The sequence below is a fragment of the Puntigrus tetrazona genome, unplaced genomic scaffold (assembly GCF_018831695.1).
Source record: "Puntigrus tetrazona isolate hp1 unplaced genomic scaffold, ASM1883169v1 S000000008, whole genome shotgun sequence".
Classification (NCBI taxonomy): Eukaryota; Metazoa; Chordata; class Actinopteri; order Cypriniformes; family Cyprinidae; genus Puntigrus; species Puntigrus tetrazona.
The window spans coordinates 108842-131829 of NW_025047688.1; the positions used below are offsets into that span (position 1 = coordinate 108842).

The window sequence follows — 22988 nt, forward strand, 5'->3', positions numbered from 1 at the left end:
TCATTTTTACCTGAACTGGTGGACGACCCAACATCAAACACTTGCACAAACATACAAAGCACAGTGATAATGCCACATTAAAGAGCTGTACTTTAACCTATCTTGACTTCTCTGTAAAATGTCTCAATGACAAACGCTGACACTGTTTCTGTGAACTTTGGCAATTGTCTGTACAGCTTGTTCTCGCTCTCTTGTCAGAGACTAGATAATAGTTTCTATCTTTTGTATTCCTTCTCTCTCTCTCTCTCTCTCTCTCTCTCTGTTATGTGTACGTATACAACTGTAAGTCATCACACAGCATACTTTAATCCACTTAGACACGGACATGTGACACAAACAATAAGCCTTTCAACTTCTAACTTTGCACGCATACTCTTGAAAGCGACACAAATGTTAATAAGAGCCTTAAAACAAAAATCAAACAAAATATAGTGAGTAAAGTCCTTCACTTCCTGGAACTTCCCTTAAGGGCTCTCATGGCAGTGTCTAAAGCTCTAATCAAATGCATATTAGCTTTGCGAGTTGGTCAAAGCCAGACCGGGGATTACCACAGACAAAAGTCTGGGGCTACCTTGTTAAATTTGGGGAAACACACAGAGAAAATGAAAGCCTTGCGATCTAATTTCCGTTACATCACTGCCAAACAAACACGACCGGCATGGCAAGAGATTAGAGGGGATTATGGGAGGAAAAGGAACGAGGAAAAAGCCTTTGCTTTCTATTCAGTGCTTCCACCAATTCTGCTTCAATCCTGATCCAATCCCCCTGAAATTAGGCCCGGGGGACAAAGACGGACATGAAAGGATTGGAATGGGGTGACCGGGGTGGGGGTGACTCTAACTGTGAAGAGCAGAGGGACCCCTGGAGACGACCCAACTGAAAACTGGAGGCCAAGTAGGGACCTGTTATTTAAATAATGCCCTCGGTTCGTTCTTTCTTCTGAGCATGCCAAAAAAGTGGCAACATGTGGGCATTACAGAGGAGTTTTGCATTGCAGAAGAGCATATTTTCAAAATCAAGTAGTTAGTGGGCTGTCTGAACAAATAGGCAGGCACTCTGTACTTATGTATGTTTAAGGTCATGTCTACCAGGCACATGGTCGTTAAGTATGATATGTATCGTAATTACATGGTACACGATATTAGGGATTTTTATTTATTGGTAAAAATCGATACCAGATATTTAGTTGATATTGTACAAATATATTGCTCAATGCTCATGCTCATTTCTTCTAGATTGAAGTTAATCTTTAAAATAATAATGAATAATTTAACAACACTGGTAAATCTTTAGCTAATCTACAAGTTTCACAATTATATCTTTGGTACCTAAACTGACTGAAAAACTGAATAATTTGCATTAATAATAAATATACTTGTTACATAAATTCATATTTATATCCAGGAAGGTTACATCACATTTGATGATTTATTTCAAATAAATAAATGCTGTTCTTTTTTATATTTTCTATTCATCCAAGAATCTCGGTTTTCATAAAAATATTAAGCAGTTTCACAAATATTTATTAAGGATCAAATCTTCATGCTGGAATGATTTCTGAAGGACCATGCGACACTGAAGCAATGGTTGCTTAAAATTCATGTTTGCTATCACAAGAAGAATAAATTTTTTTAAAGCAAAAAAAAAACAAATAAATCCAGCCTTGTTGAGCATAAAATACTTCAATTTAAAACCATTTTATAACTGTACTAACCCCGAACCTTTGAACAGTAGCGTAGCTAGACTACTAAAACTCACAAAACAGTTTTTGGGTGGCTTGTCAACAATCCATACCCATCCTTAACAAAACCCAAACTCCAAAAGTTATCACATAATTCAAATACAAATCCAATCTCATTTTTTCAGGAGAAGATTTCTCCATTAAGCCTTTTTGTCTCACTAGGTTGGCACTCACCCTTGCGTCTCCATTGCTTGGCCGGGCTCCATGACTGAAGGCGTGCGCTGGATCTTTGTGGTACACTTTCAAGCACGAGTGATCTGTGATGCTCCTGTGTTGGGAAAAATCCAAATCGGTTACATATGCAGACCAAATATCACCATCCGAACGGGGTCGGCCACGGTGCCTCGATGGTCGGCCCATTAGCTCTGCTACAACGGGGTGCACAAGGGCTGATGAGATGTCGACACGTGAGAGCGGAGAGTGACAGCGAGAAAGGTCGAAGGAATCGCGAGAATGAAGCAATTCACTGAGAGACACAGGCGAGCTGGAGCGAGAAATTGGAGATGGAGGTGAGAAGCTACGGTTCTCCGAGACAACATCCATGTCTGAGATGTCCGTTAATGTCCAGACTTCGCTTCTCTCTAGGTTCCAAGAATGATTTACTAATACAGCATTGAGCAAAAACATTAACTGTCTACTAATTAACCAAGGTTGTCTATTTATGTTTTTAAGTCGGCCAGGATAGCTCCGTGTTTGAAGCCTAGTTGTGTAAAGCAACGTGAGCTTCTTTCTCCTGAAGTCTGATATATGGTCATGTGGCTGTAATTCAGATTTACAGCCTTGATAGAAAAGACGTATCAAAGTGCAAGTTACGTCACCTTGGAAACGTAAGGAGATGGACTGCTCCTCTGTCTACACAGGACAATATGACCATGAGTCACTATTGTTAATTTCATCAGATCTGAGGAAACAAAGTTAATGATTCAGTTTGGCTTTGATTGGTCAGTTCTTTACAGACCCCATGAAATCTGTTGGCAGTCACTTGATTTTTTCTTATACTGACGTATTTGATGAGCTGAAGCTGTATGTTTTAAGGAACTGGGGTGGATTACATGTTTTAGTTTTTTTCTTCTAAATTAATATTTTACTTAGCAAGGATGCATTAACTTAAGTGATAAAAAATGAATAGTAAAGATATTTATAATGCTACTTTTTAACATTGATAATAATATAAAACTAATATTTAATGGGCAATTCGTATTAATATGCTGAAAAAACGTGACACTGAGTAATGGCTGCTAAACGTTTTGCTCTGCCAATACGTTTTAATGGAAAATCTTTCATAAAATATTTCACAATAATACTACTTTTATTGCATTTTAAAATAAACACAGCCCTGGTGAGAATAAAAGACGTCTCACAAAAACATTTATTACAACAGCAGTGTATAAGTTTAGCAGATGCTAAGGCATAGATATGGACTAAAAGTCGCAAAACTCCAGGTTTCATTACATGGGTTTTTTAAAATGCGAATCGGTTTTGCTTTTAACCATAATTCCGCAAATAGTTACAGAGATACGGTAAGGTAAGCAATGTACAGACAAGTGTTTGTAGACTGAGGGTGGAGGTAAAAAACGAAAGATCAGAGAATGAGAGTGAAAGAGATGTGGGAGTGTTTGTTTGAAGTCTGACGTAAGTGTTATGTTAACATTAGCTGTGCTGGTGGGTGATATATGATAGACAGTCAGGTTTATTGGTTTAAAGTCAGACAAACAAATGCGGTGAGGTATGAGACAGTAATTCGGTTCAAATGAAATCTAAATGCAATGCTCTCTTCATATGTACGTGAGCGAGGGTGGCTTGCTTACAGTCTAGGCTGTTTCAAAGAAATATTACTAAACCTTTTCACAGCTATAGTTCCATATAAGACAATAACTCTGCCACAAAACGAAAAGTCTGCCATCATTTATTCACTGTCATGCTATTCAAACCCATATGAAGTCTTAGCATCGCAAATAAGATTTGAAAGTCCGACAGCATTTTCAGCAAATAAAGCTTGAATTTCAATGTGTTCTTCACATACAGCTATCATACGACAGCAGATTTGGAAAAGTTGAATGGACTACGTTTATTACACATTTCAGAGACTTTTGTTGTTTTGTCTTTTAATTTGGAAAAAGAAACAGCACGGACATTCTGCTAAACTTTTTATTTCGTGTTCCGCAAGCAGTAAGAAAGCCCTACAGGTGAAAACAACGTGAGGTTGAGTAAATGATAACAGAAGACTGATTTTCAACTACATATTTCCTCTAAAAATTAATCCATGTGAGAATGAATTACCATTGGTTCTCAAGGAAAAACGATAGAAAAAGGAAACAGAGGCGCATTTGGACTTCGAAGAAGGTCACTTCCTATGTTAAGCGATTTCACAAAACTTAGAGGAAGCGGGCCGTGTGGAATCAGGAAGGAAGATAGTACTGTAAGCTGTTGAAATTTTAAGCAGGCTGAAGCTCACACACTCACCTGACATCAGTGAGCTCATAGTACATGTTTCTGGTCTCGTCTTTCACGTAGATGGCTGTGCTGGGCGACTCTAGCATCTTCATGTTGAGCTGATGAGGGAAGGCACTAACGAACAGAGCTCTGATTGTATCTACACTTGTTATCTCATTAGGCATGCGTATCTGCTTTGTGTCATCTCCATACTGCAGATACAACACCCCTAGAAAAAGAAAAACAGAGAGAAAAAACAGGGTGAGAAAAGTTCAAGGCATTATTTAAGCGTTCAAGCAACCACTTGCAACTAGGCGACTAAAATTCTGTAGTATTTTGTCCTAATAAATAAGAACACAACACTCAAAGGCTTAGGGTACCCAGTATGAAAATGATGTCATTAATTACTCACCCTCACGTCGTTCTAAACAAGGAGCAAGGACATCTATAAAAAGTCCATGTGACATCAGTGGTTCAACTGTAATTTCACAAAGCTACTGGGTCTACGGAAGGTCAGAGAGCACTCAGATCTGATCAAAAATATCTTAATTTGTGTCCTGAAGATGAACACAGCTCTTATGTGTTTAGAACAACATGAGCGTTTGTAATTAATGACTAAATTAATTTTCGTGTGAACTAACACTTTAAAATCTGTTTTTAAATCATGTACTGTATGAACAATCAAACAAATTTAACAGTGCTAATAAATTTGTAATGAATCACCTACCCCGTGTTGTTACTTCCCCACCTTTGTACATTTTTGGATGAAAACCCGGAGGCTTGTGTCACTTCATAACCACAGTGGACTATTCTGACAATGTCTATCACAGTTTTCTGGACCTTGACAGAGTTCATTATTGGCAGCCAGTGGGACAGTCACAAGCCTTTTCATCCAAAATATCTTAAAATGTGTTCCAAGGACAAACTAAGCTTCTACGGGTTTGGAACAATACGCGATTAATCACAAAATTTTCATTTTGGATTGGAGTGTCCCATTAAGATTATTAAACACTTGCAATGTCAGATGATATCACTGACGCGTCATGCATTTGTACATATTGATTAGCCAGTTATCTCTTCCTCCGAGACACTCTATGAGGTATCCACCCAGTTGTATGCGTGGATGTGTAAAATCCTGTGGGAAGAGCAGTAGGGTGTGGTAGAATGTTCCCGGGATGGATGGAGGGAGTTTTATGTTTGTCCTAATGTGACATTTTTATGCTGACTATAAGAATGTATGTGAAATGTGTATTATAAAACATTATTATTTGACAGACAGATAGATAACGAGAATGGGAACATTTGCTGTACTTGTAAACAGCTGTGATGGTGTCTGGAAAACCGGTCTGCTTACCTCCAGTGATTACTACGAAACTGTCAATCAAACAGAAAGCAAACACTGAAACGAGACGCTGAATGTATCTATATTTCTCTCTCAATTGCTATGTTTCCGCTCTGTACGATCATTCATGTAGCCAAAGTAGATCTGCATGTTGATTAAAAAAAGAATGTTGGATGATTATGTCCAAGTTAAGAAAAGCAGACCTATTTTTGTATTTTAGGAATTCTGGCGATATAAGTCACATAAAGTATTTCATGTATCCTTCATTGAGATGAAAGCAGCTCAGAGAGAACATTTGAAAATGTAGTCTATACAATGGTGTGCGATAATATGGTCGCTCAGTTTGCAAAGATCAAAAAGAAGGACTTTCTATATATGGGAATTGAGAATGAATTCAAATGAAATCGAATTGTGAGATCCCAAACGTTTCCCACTATTTTAGACACACTTTTTTTCATTTAACTCACTTTGGTTTGGAATAGTTTCTGAAATGCTACCCTACAATTTCACTCTAATGACAAACATTAATAGCTAATTACAGAGCATCAAACAATCAGCAGCATATAATTCAGACGAGCACCTTGGGCAAAATGCCAAGCCACAACTGAATGACTGCTTTCATCACAATCACATACAAACAATCTCTGCCAAAATTGAAAACTCTCAGAAGCAAAAGCTTCTAATCGTATGAAATTTAATGCAACCACATGAGACATTTTAGTCATTCATTCATACTGTTTACTGCGGACAAATGTAATAAATTCTAATAACAAATGTATTCTTATATCATCCCACTGTCTTGTTGTGCAACTGAAGACATGGATTATTTTTATATATCATTCTTATTTTCAAATGGAGCATATTTCAGATTTCAGCAACCTCCCACCTTTTAAAAAAGAAAAGATATCCGAAAAATATTTTTTGGGATATTTGGATCTGTGTTATTTTTGTATTATTTATATACTATTATATTATTTTTAAATATTCTCTATTTAGCTTTTGTTTTTTATTTAGAGTTTTATTTTAGTTAAATTGTTGGCATTTTCGTTATGTTCTTTTGCCATTTTAGATTTTTTTATTTCTACTTTTTATTTCAGTAGCTCAAACTTAAATATTATTTTAAATTCATTTTCATTTACGCTTTTAATTTAATGTTTATGTATTTAGTTTGAGCTTTATTTTAAATACAAAAAAAATCTAACAATAAAAAAGTATAATAATAATAATAATTATGGTTTTTAAAAAGTCTGAAAAAAAGACAGATTTGAAATTAATGACCAATTTTGACTTGAAATAACGTATTTGAAAAACAAAAATAATAATAATTAGAAGATTACATACTTCATACTTCATCTTATACAAAGTCATGAATTGCACATCCCATGATACACTACAAATTATATAAACAACTATATACAATATTAAACACTTGGCTAAATGTTAACATAAAAAACTGAATAAAATATGACATATTAAAGTTACAACAAATATAGTAGAAGTTAGAAATATATTTCTATAAATGACATTTTTACTTCCACAACCTATACTTCAAAAGAAGGTCTTAAGCAAACCTAAGACGACAACTCTCAACAGCGACTGAAACAAAATACCGCTGAACTAGATGAACGATGACTTACAGCAATCGGGTCGACGCCGAATCTCTTAATAGATGCACGACTCCTTGGCTTTGTGTTCCTTCCTAATTAAACAACAACCTAGTTTTTCTCTTCAGGTTTGTCTATATCTGTCTTCTCAGATGACTTTAGAGGGAATAGTTTACGTGAACACGCAATTTCTCCCCATAACTGTCTTTCCATCTGGTCCTTGTTTAAACCAACCAATCAGAGTTGAGCAGCCAGCGAAAGCTCTCATTTCAAGGCCCGTGTGTGTTTGACCGTCATTCAATCTGGATGTAGGGGGAATACAGAGTGTGCTAGTGAATATATGTGTGTGCGTACGTTGGCAAAAGAGTCTTATTTCCGTGTGTTTCTGTGTGTGTGTCCACAAGCATGAGTCTGTGCTGTAATATACGCTTGTGCGTTGTTAAGTACAGGCTATGAATTTCAGCTGTGGAGCCTCGTATATTTCCATTACATGAAGCGGTAATGACAGAGCCGAATTCGCTGTTATGACATTGAACTTAAATACAAGAGACAGACAGACAAACTTAAGTAAACACACACTTCCACAGACGCTTTAACTCTGCAACTAAATCATTTAGCAGCAGACGGGAAATAAGTAAAGCAGCGGCGCGAGATCACTCATTCACAGACCCGCACAAAGCTTGGGAGATTTCCGCAGAAATCGGACACCCATCATTTACTAAATTTTACATGCCCTGCTACCTTATATTGTATAATACATCACGTTTCCTCTCGAATTGTTCAAATGTAAGCACAGAATCAATTCTAAAGGGATCGCGATGCATTCAGAAATCGTTTGAATCGTTTTGCACTAATTTATCGTCCCATTCCTATTGTAACGTGTATTAACTAGGGATGTAATAATACACATATTCGTATTGAACTATTTGGTATGAGGATTCGGGTTTGGTATGCATTACAAACCGAACGATTCATTGGACTAATCCTATTACGTTTATAAAATAAAAGACCTCAGTGTGTAAAATCTGCCATTGAGCTTAACAAGTAACAGGCAACGTGGTGTGTCCCCAGTGAAGTAGCGTAGAAAGACTATGATCTTGTATATACAACAGACAGAGATATAGTCGAAAACATAAATTATTAAGCATCAGATGCTGAATGCTCTGTCATTACTCCGTCATTCTGTTATTACTTTTTTTTCTGCGTAGTGAATTGACAGACGTGGTTAAGATGTTTACTGGCAAAACTCTTGCATGTTGTGTCTGTGATATCCACCGGCACACATTGGATTTTAACAGAAATATGTCCAACATAAGCAAATATATATACCAATTTCTGAAGTAAGCAATTACTCTCCCCCGTATAAAAAACATAGCAAAAATGTACCAAACCATGTCGTATCAAACCAAACTATGAATTTATTGAACCTTTGCACCATTTACATTTAATTTAGCATTTGCATATCAATGTGCTCACCTAGTGATCGATCCTTGGTCTGGTTGGTAGAGCGAACCACGGGCAGACTGGCTCGAGACCGGGAGCCTCGGGTGAAGGCGATGGGCATGTCACACTCAGACATGACCTCCAGAGCATCTAGAGAGACCAGTGAGCCGTGCTCCACCTGATCCACGAACACTGGCACTGGACTTGAACACGCCACACTCTGCTTAGAGCCTCGGTTCTGTGGAAAAAAGAAAATGAACGTTTAGATAACATGCTGGATTTAGTGACACACCATTAGTGCAATACCATTTTTGGCTTCTCTACAAAACAGATCATACCAACTTAAGATGTCATGGCTGTTTTAGGTCAGTGGTTGGTTCAAAGTGGTTGACCAGCACTACCCAGCTTAACCAAGCCATTTTGTCTATATTAGAATATGGCAGAGGATTTTTGGGAGGTTGCACGTAGTCAAAGCCATTTTGGTCTTTTCTGCTTGAAAAACTAGATCATGCCACAGTTGTTTTAGAAATGGAAGATGATTAATAGTTTGAGTGGTCTAAGAACCAGCGTGATAGAGACATTTTTGTGTTCTCAAATGGAAAACTACATTCTACCATATTAGGATAACCAGATTATTTGATGATATATATAAAGTGGTCTTATCAGCAGCACTATCCAGAATGATTAAGATTATCTACCTGGTCATTCTCTGCTCCAATATCCAGGTGGTCTATTTTTTTGAAGCACCATCTTGCTTATGACCATCTAAGCTAGTCAATGGACACTCTAAAAAAAGTTTCTTATTTGCATTAATGGCTCCATGAGGAACCTTAACATTCATGGAAACTTACCACACAAAAGGTTCTTTTATGGAATAACAAACTTTATTTTTAATAGAGTAGAAGCTGGTTTTAGCCAGATTTCAAGCAGGGTTCTCTTCACTACATGCATACACTTAAACCGCTTATTGTAACCAAAGCATAATTCGTCTGAATACATTAACATTTTCTGAAACACACATTGCTCATTTCATTTAAAACAACAGGCACCAGTCAGCTGTGAAGACTGCAATCAGTCATGCAGATCAGACTGCTTACACACGCCAAAAACTAGATTTAAAATGTATCCGTCAAAGACAGTATGGACATGACTGCATATATCAACACAGTCAGTACTGTACAGTCAGTTTCAGATGAATACGTTTTTCCATGTTAGGTGGTTTTGTGGGATTGTTAAACACACACATGCAGAACACACACATTTTCTTTCGTGCTTGTACTGACTCTGCGTGAATGAACGTTCTGGATTTTCAGGAGATATCTCTGAATATCTATCTCAGAGTGCAGAGCGGACAACATCCCTTGAAACAACTATTTGAACAAAGAGAAAGAAAGAGTGTGAAGGCAAAAAAAAGTGGTGAGGAATGTATGCATGATAAAACAGTAAATGAGAAATTCACTCTAACATTTTTAAAACCTTCAAAAAGTGTTTCATAAGTACTTCCTTCAATACAAAGAAGTGCAGAGAAGTTTGTGACAGTCCAAATCCTGCCAAGAACATATGGTCCTGAGACTGTAAATAATGTTAGGTGTCACAATCTGAGAATACACAATTTAAAACTTTCTTCATTCATCCCTACAACATAAAATGAATAAAATAAAAAATAATTGAAACAGCATTTGTTTAAAATTTTTACATTTGTATTCAAACATGCCACAGTTGTTTACCAGCTATTCAGGAACTACATCAAGGCAAGTAAAATATGACATACAATCATTAGTAAACTAGTCCTTTAATCTCTGGTAACAAGAAACGGTTTCAGTCAAATACATTTTATAATAAGTCATGGCATCTCATACAAAGAGCTTTTGATATTTAAATTTGCTGATGCATCGTTAACAGTCGACTAATGTATGAAAGAGCAGATCTCCTGACACTGAAACACCCACACACCTGTGGTTTCTTGTAATTTATATGTTCATTCTTCTCTTTGATATGAGGTAGCAAAAGAGAGAGTTTGAATTAAACCAGATGAAACCAGATCAGAACTTTCCAGACCACAGCAAAGTGTCCTGGGGTTCTTTTGAGTGCAGGAGGTGGGAAATTAGATCCACAACCACCAACTGGATGATAGTCAGTGGGCACGCACAAAACAAGAGCTGTCAACCGACCGATGACAATAAGAGCTCTAGGGTGTGTTTGAGCGTGTGTGTGAGTCACCATAGGTTAGCTTCTATTCTCAAACCTTTTCTATAATTATCTGAAGTTCATCGCAAGTTCAAAAAGTTTGAGATATTGAGAGAATTGAGAAGTAAATATCTCAATTCAATTACCAAAGCCAAGAACTTATAAACTTATATTAGGGTATTACTAGCCAAATAATACATGTAATGATTTATAATTAATAAATCATTAAAATTATAATAAATTATGAATTATGGGATGTTAAAAATAGTTGCGATAATATAACAAATTTTAAACTTTAAAAACAAATAGTACAAAATAAAATAAATCACAGTACCTTAGAAATTGTTCAATAATATCCTGTTATAGTGGTGTCTGTGTGGTATATTATTGTCATTGCTAATATTACCCATAACAAACATTAAGTAAGTCTGTAAAATCTGGAGACAGCCGTCTGTTGACGTTCACATTCAAATCAATGGCAGTTGCACAGCAGACCCATGTTTGTTAGAAGGTCTACAATATATGTGTTCTCCACCCTATCATATAAGCGTCTGTTCATCTGAATATTGCATATACAGATATTGCATGAAGCACTGATACGAAAATGCTTTGGTATGGTTTGATTTCTTTGTCTACAAAGTGCGGTGGTGATAACTCACTTATCTTTAATTCACTTATCTTCATGGCTGTCTATGCTTTTATAGTCATGCCAATAAGGCTTGTTACGAGAGACAAAAAAGAAAGACAGTAAAAAAGTAATAACTGCACCACATACCATACGAGTCAAATGTTTTAGTAATGAATGAGAAGGGCTGGACAGAGATGATTTTAAAGCTGAACTGAACTGACCCTGCCAGTTGTTTTACCCTTTTTTTCTGGGCATGATACTTCAGTTATGCTGGGATTCCCCTTGCTTAAAAAATAATGTGACATCAGCTATTCTCATTACGGACTGAAAACACTCACACAAGATGCCTTGGAGTCTGCCTTGTCCTTGTCTGCTCCCACGGACAACATTAAAAGAGATGTATTTGACTTTTTCCTTAAAGTTTTTTTCCACTCTAAGTCAGCTTATAATGGGTTCGTGCACCAAAAATGGCTTTACTGTACTGTACTCTACTATACTATTCTCTCTTTGTCCTCTCATAAAGATCTACTATAATATTAAATACCTTCTATATGCAAATGATTGGCCAACTTGTATCTGAAATGAGTAACAATGGCAAGTTGTTGGGCACTTAAAAAGGTATTGGCATGTAAATATGGGCAAGCAGTCGTATGTTAATGCACTCAAGCCTGCGGCGTCATTATGGTGACGATGCCTGAATAGCCTGTTTTTCTGCTTAGTCTCAAAAAAGAAATAAACAAAAAAATCGGTAGCATTTTATTTTGATAGGTCACTTTAGACATTCTGCTAACAGTAATTAACTTTGCAACATCAGAAATGTTTCAAGTATATGTGAACTTCTACTAACTTTACACCTACCCCAACAGTCTACTCTAGTTAGTAGACATGTTGTTGAAAATTAATGAGAATTAGTTGACATATAGTTACAAAATGCGACGTGACGTGAACACTTCAAATGAACCAGATACCGGACAAAAGCAGCGGCTAGCATGAAAGAAAACTTCACTGTTTTGTTTTGCTTTTAGCGTGAACAGGCCTAAACGCACACGTTCATGCATTACACGCACTTAAGCACTTTAGTCAAACATTCTGAGTGATGGTTTAGTCTACTTTAGAATAGAATGTATGATGAACTCACATCAGTGCTGACTTGGCCTCTAAAATATCCAATCACGGCGTGTTTCTAATTATAGATGGTTGAACAGCTGGAGGCATTATGTTTAAGTCTTGTTTTTTCGTATATGTGTTTTTACTCAAAAAGCACAAGAAGGCAGATCTCATCATTTCCGCTTTCTGCTAGCACTCGCATTGGCACTGCGTCACGTCATCTGCACAAAATTAAACTCCTTCTCTGTCACATCAAACCCCAAATGCCAATAAAAATGAATGACCTATTTTTCATGTTAATCTTACAAATATGGGATAGCTGAATCTTTCAAAAGTTTATTTTATTATTCAGACAGCTATCCCACTATGAAAACAACTAGTGTAAATGGCCTCCAAGATGCATGTGAGATGCACACCAATCCAATCAATGACTTAAACCACCACATTTAACAACCAAAATATTTTCTTTCCTAAACCAGACACATAATCTTATCAGTAAAGCAATAACAGACCTACAGTCAGCTCTATATCGCCTGCACACACAGCAGGCCGGTAGATACTGTATCTAAATCCTGTTGAATGAAGAGCATCTGGAAAGTTGTCCATCTGGTCTGGTGAAAGGTATAAAGGCCGTTTTTCTCTTTTCCCTTTTATGCAGCGTCTCTCTTTCTTTCTGAGTGGATAGTGCATGTGAGGGTGAGGTTAAAGTCTGTCTGGGCCAAACAGAACCAGATGGCGGCTCTTTGTTTTTTCCGCTCGCAAAGTCTTGTGACATGCTTCCACCGTGCCGGTGCTTGAGGTCTGGTCCGCACGCAAAGGTGGGACACAGATGTTCGGCAGGGAGGTGTGTGTGTGTTTATAAACATCTGAGCGATCCGTCACATCAGCGCTGACACCTTGGCAGGAAAATATCACACACACAGATGGGTTTGGGCATGTTTGCTGACTTTGCAGGTTAATTCTCAATATAATACAGAGGAGTTTTTGCTGGCGATGTCAGTGTGTATGTCAGGTTGTAAAAATTGTTCAAATGTATTATTTTTTTAACAACAATAAAATAAACTACAGCCAAATTGTATATAATATATAAAATAAATATTTTGTGGGGTTTTTTTAATAAAAAACGAGACAAACTGCTTTACAGAGTTTTAATCTGACATTCATTTTTAATAATATATTGATATATTTCAAATGTATTTTCTACTGCAATAACAGTAAAATAGGCATAACTACTAGTAACTAACCCTAAACCATATTCTAACCTTAACTCTAAAATACATTAATGTTATTCATTAATATTAACCTCCCACAGAGGCTGAGTGCAGAAAAGGTAAAAAGTCTCATTGTCTGTGACTAATAAAGGCTTTAATATAATAACGTACTGGCTGTATCTGAACTGACCCTGCTTGATGATTTTAACCCCTATATCTCTAAACTGTCTCTAGGTGTTAAAGCCCCATCTGGAGGGTTAAATTTCCAGGTCACCTCCCTGAGAAACTTTTAAGAACACCTGAACAGACAGTAACAGATACGCGCTCACCACCAATAACAGAATGTCACTAGCTATTTTAATATTACTGTTACTGTCTGTGTCAGTCTCATTCAAGGAGTATTAAATACTGTAATCATCAGCAATTTCATGGTCTAACTGGAAAATTGGCTGTTTTCCTACTATTTCTGCTAACCTTGGTGGTTTGAACTGTATTAGAAAAAGGAAGGAATGTGCTGACACATCAATAACCTTGAGTGTGTGTGTGTGTGTGTGTGTGTGTTCTAGCTGTGAGAAATCCACATTCTGCAGAAAAGGTTATGTAGCATCTTAGCACTAATACATGACACTTTAATATATACACAATACCATTAATGTCTATGGATCGCGAGATTTGTAAATATTTTGGAAAGAAGATTCTTATGCTTACCAAGGCTGAATTTATTTGACGACTCCAGCCAAGTCTTACCGATGCCAAACGTACACTTCAAATCACAGATCAAACTACAGCTTTAGCCAAATCTGGCTCCACTCAACAAAACAAAGCCCCGTTCCTCATTCCAGTCTTCGGTCTGGTAGTGGCTCATGAAGAATGGGAGAGGTCAGCTCACAGACTCTCCCCTCTCATTACAGGACACTGACCGTTGCCACACGCTCACATATAAATCACACAGATACCCACGAGCACAAAAACACACGGGAAGAAAGAGGAAATTATATCTTTTAGGTGACAGCATAAGAGAAGGTGCTGGTGAAAGAGTGGAACAACAGAAAGCCGAATAAAAGGAAAAGAGGCAGCAAATAGTAACAGAATGAGTCACTACATTAATACATATGCTGAAAGATCACTTTTCAAACCTGTCCAACACAGAGACAAAACACTCCTGAGAAAACTCACTCAAACCTCCTCTATTCTTTTCACACATTCTCAAAAACCTTGACGTAACTGAATCAGAAGTTTCACTTGCATAAACCCATATATGCAATATTTGTAAACATACTCTACAGTTCAAAAGGTCAACCAGGCTAAGTAAGATTTTGTTCGGAAGAGGGAAATATTCAGGAAGTTAATGACTCAAAAGTGACGCCAACAACATTTAAAATATAACAAAGATTTAAATTTGAAATAAACATCTTTGATTGGGTCAACCAAATTCTGTAAGCAGGACTAAAAAGCATTTAATGCAAGGGTAATTTGTTTACTTGCTCTCATATGCTGTGCGAAGTGCCACCATAAAAAAAAATGAAACCCCGCTCAATAAGATACATCCTTCGGTTAGTGATTTTTGCATGATAAAAGCACCTCTCGCACACCATAACAATGCATAGCTGGTTGGCTCCTCTTCACATCATGCTTAAACGAGCATCAAATCCCCATCAGAGCAGCTCTCCACAGTATTTGCATGGCCCTGTGAAATTGGACCATTCATGGGAATAAAGCAGCCAAACATGCAAAACTGAAACTGCACTGATGCTCTGAACCGACAGCGTCTCCAGAATGAGCTCATGACCCCGGAATGACCCGCAACTGAACATTTTAATATATCAATTCACTCATGTCTGCTCTTGGCAGACAACGGCAATGATGGAGAACTGGGAGGGTGCCAAGAGGTTGATCTGTGACCAGCCAGGGTAACTGCACTAAAATAAACTGTGCTGAAGATCATTACGAAGAAGTAGTGAATAGGGTTGTCAACAAGAAAACTGTGCTAATTTGGTGATTCGTTTAAACGTTTCTGACACCCAACAATTTAATATTACAGTGCAATTAGTGCTAATGATTATCCAATATAATAAGAGACTGTTAGTTAGCGTTTCAAACCGGCATAAACAGTGGTGTTTTGCTCAACACTAATTGGAACAATGTAGGTCTTTGTGCAAAATTAATCTTACACTTAAAATCAACTTCCTGTAAAACTTAGTTTTTACCCAGAATGCTCATCCGTTTGTGAGCAACGCATTAGCTGTCAAAGTCTGCAACAGGATGAATTCTTAGTTTAACTTTCCAAACAGGTCTAAGCAGCTTTCGAATGGAATATATCATGCCTCATTTCATTTGAAAGCAAACTCTAACAGCTTCTTTACAGCATTATTGACGGTCTATCAGTTTATTAGGCATACAGTATGTTTTGTCAGGTCAATGAAATATAGCATTGTATTGTAATACCTAACTTAACCAACAAAGCCTGATTGGAAAACCATGCCCACATCTACATTTTTTCAAAACTCTTAATAAACACTACTGACTTTCAACTTTCATTCCTTTCCACATCAAATAATAAAGACTTTAATAAAGTTTTTGCATGGTTCCTCACACAACACAATGCTATAACCTCACAACACTTGCATTATAGTGCATTATTTGTGAACTAAATAAATTGCATCACATTACAGGCTCCATATAACTGGTTCTTTTGACATAGTAAACTTGCTTGGTAGCTCACCCGGTACAGATTATACTTTATTTAAATAATGCTATAAATCCTTCCCTATATTGTCTTAAGTTTGTAATAAGAAATTATTAATCCTGCTGCTTTACATTTTCTGGTACACAACTGGTTGTTTTAAACTAGAACTGTTAAATTATCATAAACCCCCCCAGAATGCATTAATTACCACCAGCAAATTATCACAAAGTACATATTTTTATGATGCGTTAAGATCCTTTTTAAATCACTATTATTGTTAATAACGAAAAGTCTGAAATCCTTGTTGAAACGTTTACATCGAATAGAAAATATACGTTTCCACCTATTTTGACATCTTTGATCAAGCTCCGCCCCCTTCCATTATTCGCACCTTGGACCCAACCAATTGAAATTTCCCTAAAAACTACTATACCAGCAACGAGCCCCAAAAGCCAGGTCTTCAGATCTTATATCTCCCAACGCAAACTGAGGGCAAAAACAAATCTCAAGAAGTCTATCGCTGTCTAAAATCTAAACCGGGCATGATGGAACAGTCAGAAAGTTATATCAAACGTCCAAACTATGGCTAAAAAGTCTCCCCCCCCCCTAAGCACACCTGTTTAGGGACAGCAGACCCCTGGCATTGTTTTCCGCATCTTTTCAGCCGTGTCACACACTAGAATGAATCGCGTGTCGGGTTACTTACTGCAACAGTAACGTGCAGGAAACACAAACATGCGCGCGCCTTCTCCAGTTACAGAACGCGCCGCTCAGAAGTTTGCGCGCAAGACAATCGCACGATCACCGAGTTTGCAGGCGAATGGATGGAGCATATATAAATAGATTGCGAGTTTTTTGTTTGTTTTTTTTTAGGTATGAGGAACTGTTACTATACCTTATTTCACAATTTGCATGCACTCTCAAAACAATCGTCCTCACTTCCGACCCATACTCGGTATTCCCATCATTTGGAGGAAGGCTGAATAGCATGCCATGTCCTTTCAGTCTCTGTTTCCCGGAGTAAGTACGGTTCGCTCAATGGAAGAGCACGAGTGTGTGCTGCGGGCCCCTCCTCTCCGCGCTTTGCCCCGGCAGCTCTGCGCGCTCACCTCGTTGTAAACTGAGCCAAGTCTGCGCTTACATCACACATTACTATGGTGACTTCAAATCCCTGTAACTCTCCACCCAAAATACCTGGCGGATCACCGCACAAATAGAAATACGCTTGTGGCTTGCAACGTCAAATGACTCCTAAATTAAATCAGAGCATGCAACATATTAACTACGACTTTTCCATCAGGAAATTCCTCATTTGCTGCTTATTAATAGTTAGTAAGGTAGGTTAAATTTAGATATTGGGTAAGATTGGGGATGTACAATAAGATCACGTTGAATAAGGCGTTGATATGTTTAATTACTGCTAATAAATGGATAATATTGTAGTAATGTGCAATCTAATAAGCAACTATTTCAGAGACCCTAAAATAAAGTGTTTTCTTAATTAATTTGATTGCGTTTTGTTTAAGTTTAAATAAAAGAATGATCACAACCTATGCTTTATGCATTTGTTTAATATTTGCTGTTTAATTTTATTGTCCGGTTTCAAATAAAACATTTAATAGGCAATTCTGCAAAAAACTAAATTATATAACAATAGGGCTGAGAATAATTTTGAACGAATAAATCTGACTGCCATAATAAATGAACATGCACCATTTAAATCCATGCATTCCACTATTTGTATTTGTATTTTTTTGAATGCGACATTACACTTACGGTATATTTGTTACACTTTCATTAATATTATATTAAAGTACAAATAATGCAAAAACAACCTGATAAAATGTGATGTGACACTCCCCGATCTCTCCTGCTTTTGATTTAGAGTGAGGTGAAGGGCAGGTGGAGGCTTCCACAGCTAAACTAAATGCTGAACACCTCGCCTTAAGCGTGATTCAGCTGATATAGCTCAGCGGTCAGCCATACAAAATTAAGACACAGAGACAGAACAGCTCGAATGACACACACTCGATGCATCATACCCAGATTAACGCAGGACTGAAGAGTTCCCATATAATAACCAGCCCAACCTTTAAAACAAGATACGCTTTTATATTGTTTGTGCAATTATTTTATAATAACAGGTCTGTGTTAAGTATTGTAAAAGCAAATGATTAACCATACAAATAAGATACAGAGAAAAAAGGTTAGTCAAGTGTATGGATGACTGGGCACTAGACCAATCAAAATTCCTCTCTCTCTCTCTCTCTCTCTCTCTCTCTCTGTGTGAGTGTGTGTGTGTGTATGTAAACCCACCTTCACTGTTACAAACTCTCTCTCACACACACACACACACTCACATTCCCCAGCCAAGTACTCTCAGTCTTGAGAAGCTGTCAATCACCTTCATTGTTCTGCTGTGTGGGTCTTTAAGAGCAGGTGAGAGAGCCTTTTGTTTTCAATCAGAGTAAACACACGCAACACTCCCTCACTCACCCGCTGTGGAGAGGCGTTTGGCCCCTGCCCCACCTTTTCTCTTTAATACCCCTGGGGCAATCCAAATAACATTCCACAGGCCCACTGAGTGGATGAGTACGAGCAAAAACGAGTGGAAAGAGAAAGAGCGCATTTTACAGAAAGCATGTTGATCTCACAATCTTAATATCACAAAATGATACATGTAAAAGTATTCGATTATTTAGTGCTGTGATATAAAGAAAACACACTACCAGTCAAAGGTTTAAGGTTTTTCATTTTTATTTTTATGATTTTGAAAAGCGTCTCTTATGTGCACCAAGACCACAAATATTAAAGTTTATGCTAGAAAAAAATATTACAGTTCACTGTACTGTTCATCAAATATTTGGTCAAAAATTCTGTAAATTGTGATACTGTGAAATATTATTACAATTTAAAATAACTTAAAAAAAATTAATCCGGTGATGGTACAGCTGAAATTTTTAGTTGTTAAACAGTTTAGTTGTTTAACAGTAAATATTTGCTGTTAAAAAAGCATTATAGTATTGTTATTATATCTGTTGATAAAAAGTTGTGTTTTTTTAACAATAGTATAGTTGCTACAATGTTTAATCAATGCTCTGGTGCGCATAAGAGCCTTCTGTTAAAAAAAAAGAAAAAAGATCCTAACTATCTCAAACCTTTGAGCAGCAGCTTAAAGATTTGGTCAGCGCTAAAGTTTGTCATTTCTATTAAACATTCTGACTAGAGTGTGAAACTGGACAGAAAAGGGAAATTTCAGGGCATGGCCGGACAACAAAAATGTGTCATTATGATATATGGCACAGACTTCAGTTCTCACCTCAGGCAACAACGGCTGGGCACAAGCACTGAAAATGGATTCTTTCAGCCAAAGGGGAAAAATATAAAACAAACCTCCACCTGTTCGGACTGAGAGGTCATTCTATTTACAACCTTTTTAAGTACCCCGGGGCTTTAGAGTTATGGGTTTGTAGTGAGATAGAGAACTATCCAGCTTTTTATTATTAAAATAATTTAGCGTGCAATGAATGGAGTTAAAATGGGTTAGCCGAGAGGTGATCCCTGTGGTCATAATTGAAGAATGTGCAGCGTAAGGACAGCAATGTCTCACATTCACACACTGAATATAGTTTCATATTGCGAGATGTGTCAGTCACTGCAAAAACCGCTCATTGTTCACTGATGACTTTTTTTAAGAAAGCAGACCAGAAAAAAAAGTTATTTATCTTCACTACTTCTTTTCTTGACTATTTGGCTTCTATCTGATATTTACAGCCACTAGACAATTCATTCTTTAAGATCCGGAACAAAGAAAACCTTTAGACAACCTTTGGCTCACCCGCTGAAGATCAATAGATAACACACACACACACACACACACAGACACAAGACACTTTTACAATGAAATAAAATCAGTGTCTGTTACTATAATGTTGCATGGTGCAATGCAATCATTGCAACCATTTAATGCCAGATACATAACTTGTTTTAATGTTTCTAAAGTAAAACTGCTGCATTCTCCTTAAACCATTCAGCTACTAGTTATTGATCATATTAACATTTCCACTTGTTCTCCCAGCATTGCAATATGGCATATTTGTATAGCATTTTTACCAAATCTGTTTCAGTCATGTGACATATATGCTATGATTGTGACCATTAGTGTGACAAAGTTGCAAAAAATGTCAGTGAATACAAAAACATATGCACGCACATATTAAAAAAAAAAAAAAATCTGATATTTCAATTTGATCCACACTGGACGCCAGAAATATTTTTTATCGTTTAGCGAAGACCCTATCAAATCTGACATTAACAGATATATTATATTTTACATAATAATTCTATTTGTGTGTTTACTGTGTATATTTATTATGTATATATAAATACATATGCATGTATACATTTCAGAAAATTTTTTTTTATATGAATATACATTTAGATATGTGAATACACGTAAATAGTGTACTTTCAAAAAATACACTGTATGTGTGTGTATGTAAAAAAACTACTTTTTGGAGGAAGTATTGCATAAGTGGCTATAAAATGGCATGTATGTGATACTCCATTATTATAAAGAGATTTAGCCCAGGGCTGTCATTTAGCTCCGTTTATGATGCTAAATACACCTATTTCCACAAATCAGCTTCATATCCGTAGTTCAAATGCATTTGCAGACAGATTCTGCCCTTCTGGGGCTGACACTGGGACAACAGATAGTATTGACAGTGAGTGGACTTCACCTGTTCTCTGAGTCTCTCCTGATGGCCCATGATGGCAGAGGCGTGGTGTGGGTACTTCTGTTTCAGATGTTCCAAAAAGGCCTCTCGTTTTTTATCCATATCTGAGGGCTGCATGGCCAGGATCTCCTGTGAGCTGCGCGCTCCGCCCACCGTGTGTCTTCGTGGAACCCCTACACGGCTGGATTTGGCCTCACAGCTTCTACCGGGGCTGTTAGCGGAAACAACCTGATGTTTACGGGCCAGGTGCTCGGCGTCTTCGCTAGAAGTCACCTTTAGATTTCCCTTCAGAGGTTCTAGGGAAAAAATAAGTCAGAATAGAGAAAAATATGAGAATGTTTCCTTGTGGACAGCATTTGCACTGGGTATTAGGAAAATCAATACATGTGCACACACACACGCTAAATAAACCTTTACGGATGTCAGGCAGATGATTCTCAGATGGAGCTGTCGGGACAAGATTTATTAAATAAAGATGACAGGTTGATCATTCTCAAGCTTCAGTTTCCAAAAACCGAAAGAAGCAAACATGTCCTAACAAAGCTAGCAAAGCGTTAGCGCTGAACGTTTACGTATATATCAAATGTGACACGCACACCCACAAGACACTGACATCAAAATATCAATGCATACACTTTCTTAGAAGTGAGCATAATCGAATGCTAAAGTAAGACAAAAACATTCAGTCATATTTAGTTAGTGTCTAAAAGAATGTCTAAAAGTTCTGAGGAGAAAAATACTCTGTCAGCAAAACTACTGTTGGGAATGACCTGCCTCTCTGATGTATTGCCCTCCGGTGTAAGGCTGGAACGCAGATGTTTGTACCTAACCTGAGCATTTTTTCCTCAATAAAGAGTTGAGATACAGCCCAACTGGGATTCATTGTTTACTTCATATATAAGGTGAGAAATATTAGGCTAACGTTCACTTCGCACAGTGCTCTGTTGTTTACCATAAATGCTCATTAATAGGTCAATAAATCTCCCAAAGTGTAAGAGTGCAAGGTTGAGAAATCCTGAAACCCATCCTCCTCCCCTGTACGCTTAGTGTCACAGGACAGCAATCTATCAGGTCTATTTATAACTGCTAAGCTACACACACACACTTGTACACACAATCTCAAAGTAAGTCAACAAGAAAATCAAGAAATCCTGTTCCATTCAGAAAAACGTTCTACCCTGTCATTGCAACCTTGCTTTATCACGTCTACATCAGCGTCACGGAGCCCTTACCTTCCGCAGGCATGTCTGTCTTATTCTTTTCACCAAGTTCTGCCATGTTCTCCAATACAATGACCCTATAGATACTGGATTTAAGAGCCTGTCTGTAGAGAGCAGCTGTTGGCAAGATTCCACAGCCTCTCACATGAATGAAAGACGCTTTAGCAGTTTAATTTAATGGAGTCTGGATTACTCTGAACTCTTGTGATCAGCTCTAGAAACTTGCAAATTGAAAACACCCCGCTGCATGCTGAGTGTGCAGGAGCCTGTGTGAGTGTGTTCTCATTCCCAGACCTAAAAGGTGACGGTGACGTTAACGTTCCCATGTAAAGCTTAGCGAGGGGCCCTCGCCAACAGGTGCTAGATCCACACTTCCTCTCTCCTTCTCTCCTTTGCATTTTTAGCGCAATTTTCTCACTAAATGTTAAAGAATATTTAGCTATCTTTCAACAAATGACTCGGAAGAGCTTAACCCTTTAGAAAACACAGTTAGGAAGTTAAACGCATATATGATGCTTTGTACATTATTATACATCATTATTATTATAAATAATGTACTTTTTTTCTCCAGTAAAACATTATAACAGTACAATCCACTGAATGTACAATACTTTTATCACACACAGCCTCAATTTCATCACTGTCAA

The 22988-nt window shown here is 37.3% G+C and overlaps 1 protein-coding gene across 1 annotated transcript in view; it reads right to left on the reverse strand.

Annotated features, from left to right (window-relative positions):
* The window catches only part of LOC122332270 (sickle tail protein homolog), a 45679-nt gene extending 23082 nt beyond the window's left edge, over positions 1-22597 (reverse strand). Inside the window, 6 exon segments of the mRNA XM_043229561.1 lie at positions 1916-2009; positions 4205-4403; positions 8597-8801; positions 9847-9933; positions 21125-21417; positions 22354-22597. Of these exon segments, the coding sequence (XP_043085496.1) occupies positions 1916-2009; positions 4205-4403; positions 8597-8801; positions 9847-9933; positions 21125-21417; positions 22354-22399 (924 nt within the window). The 5' untranslated portion in view covers positions 22400-22597.
* Positions 22598-22988: the final 391 nt, after the last annotated feature.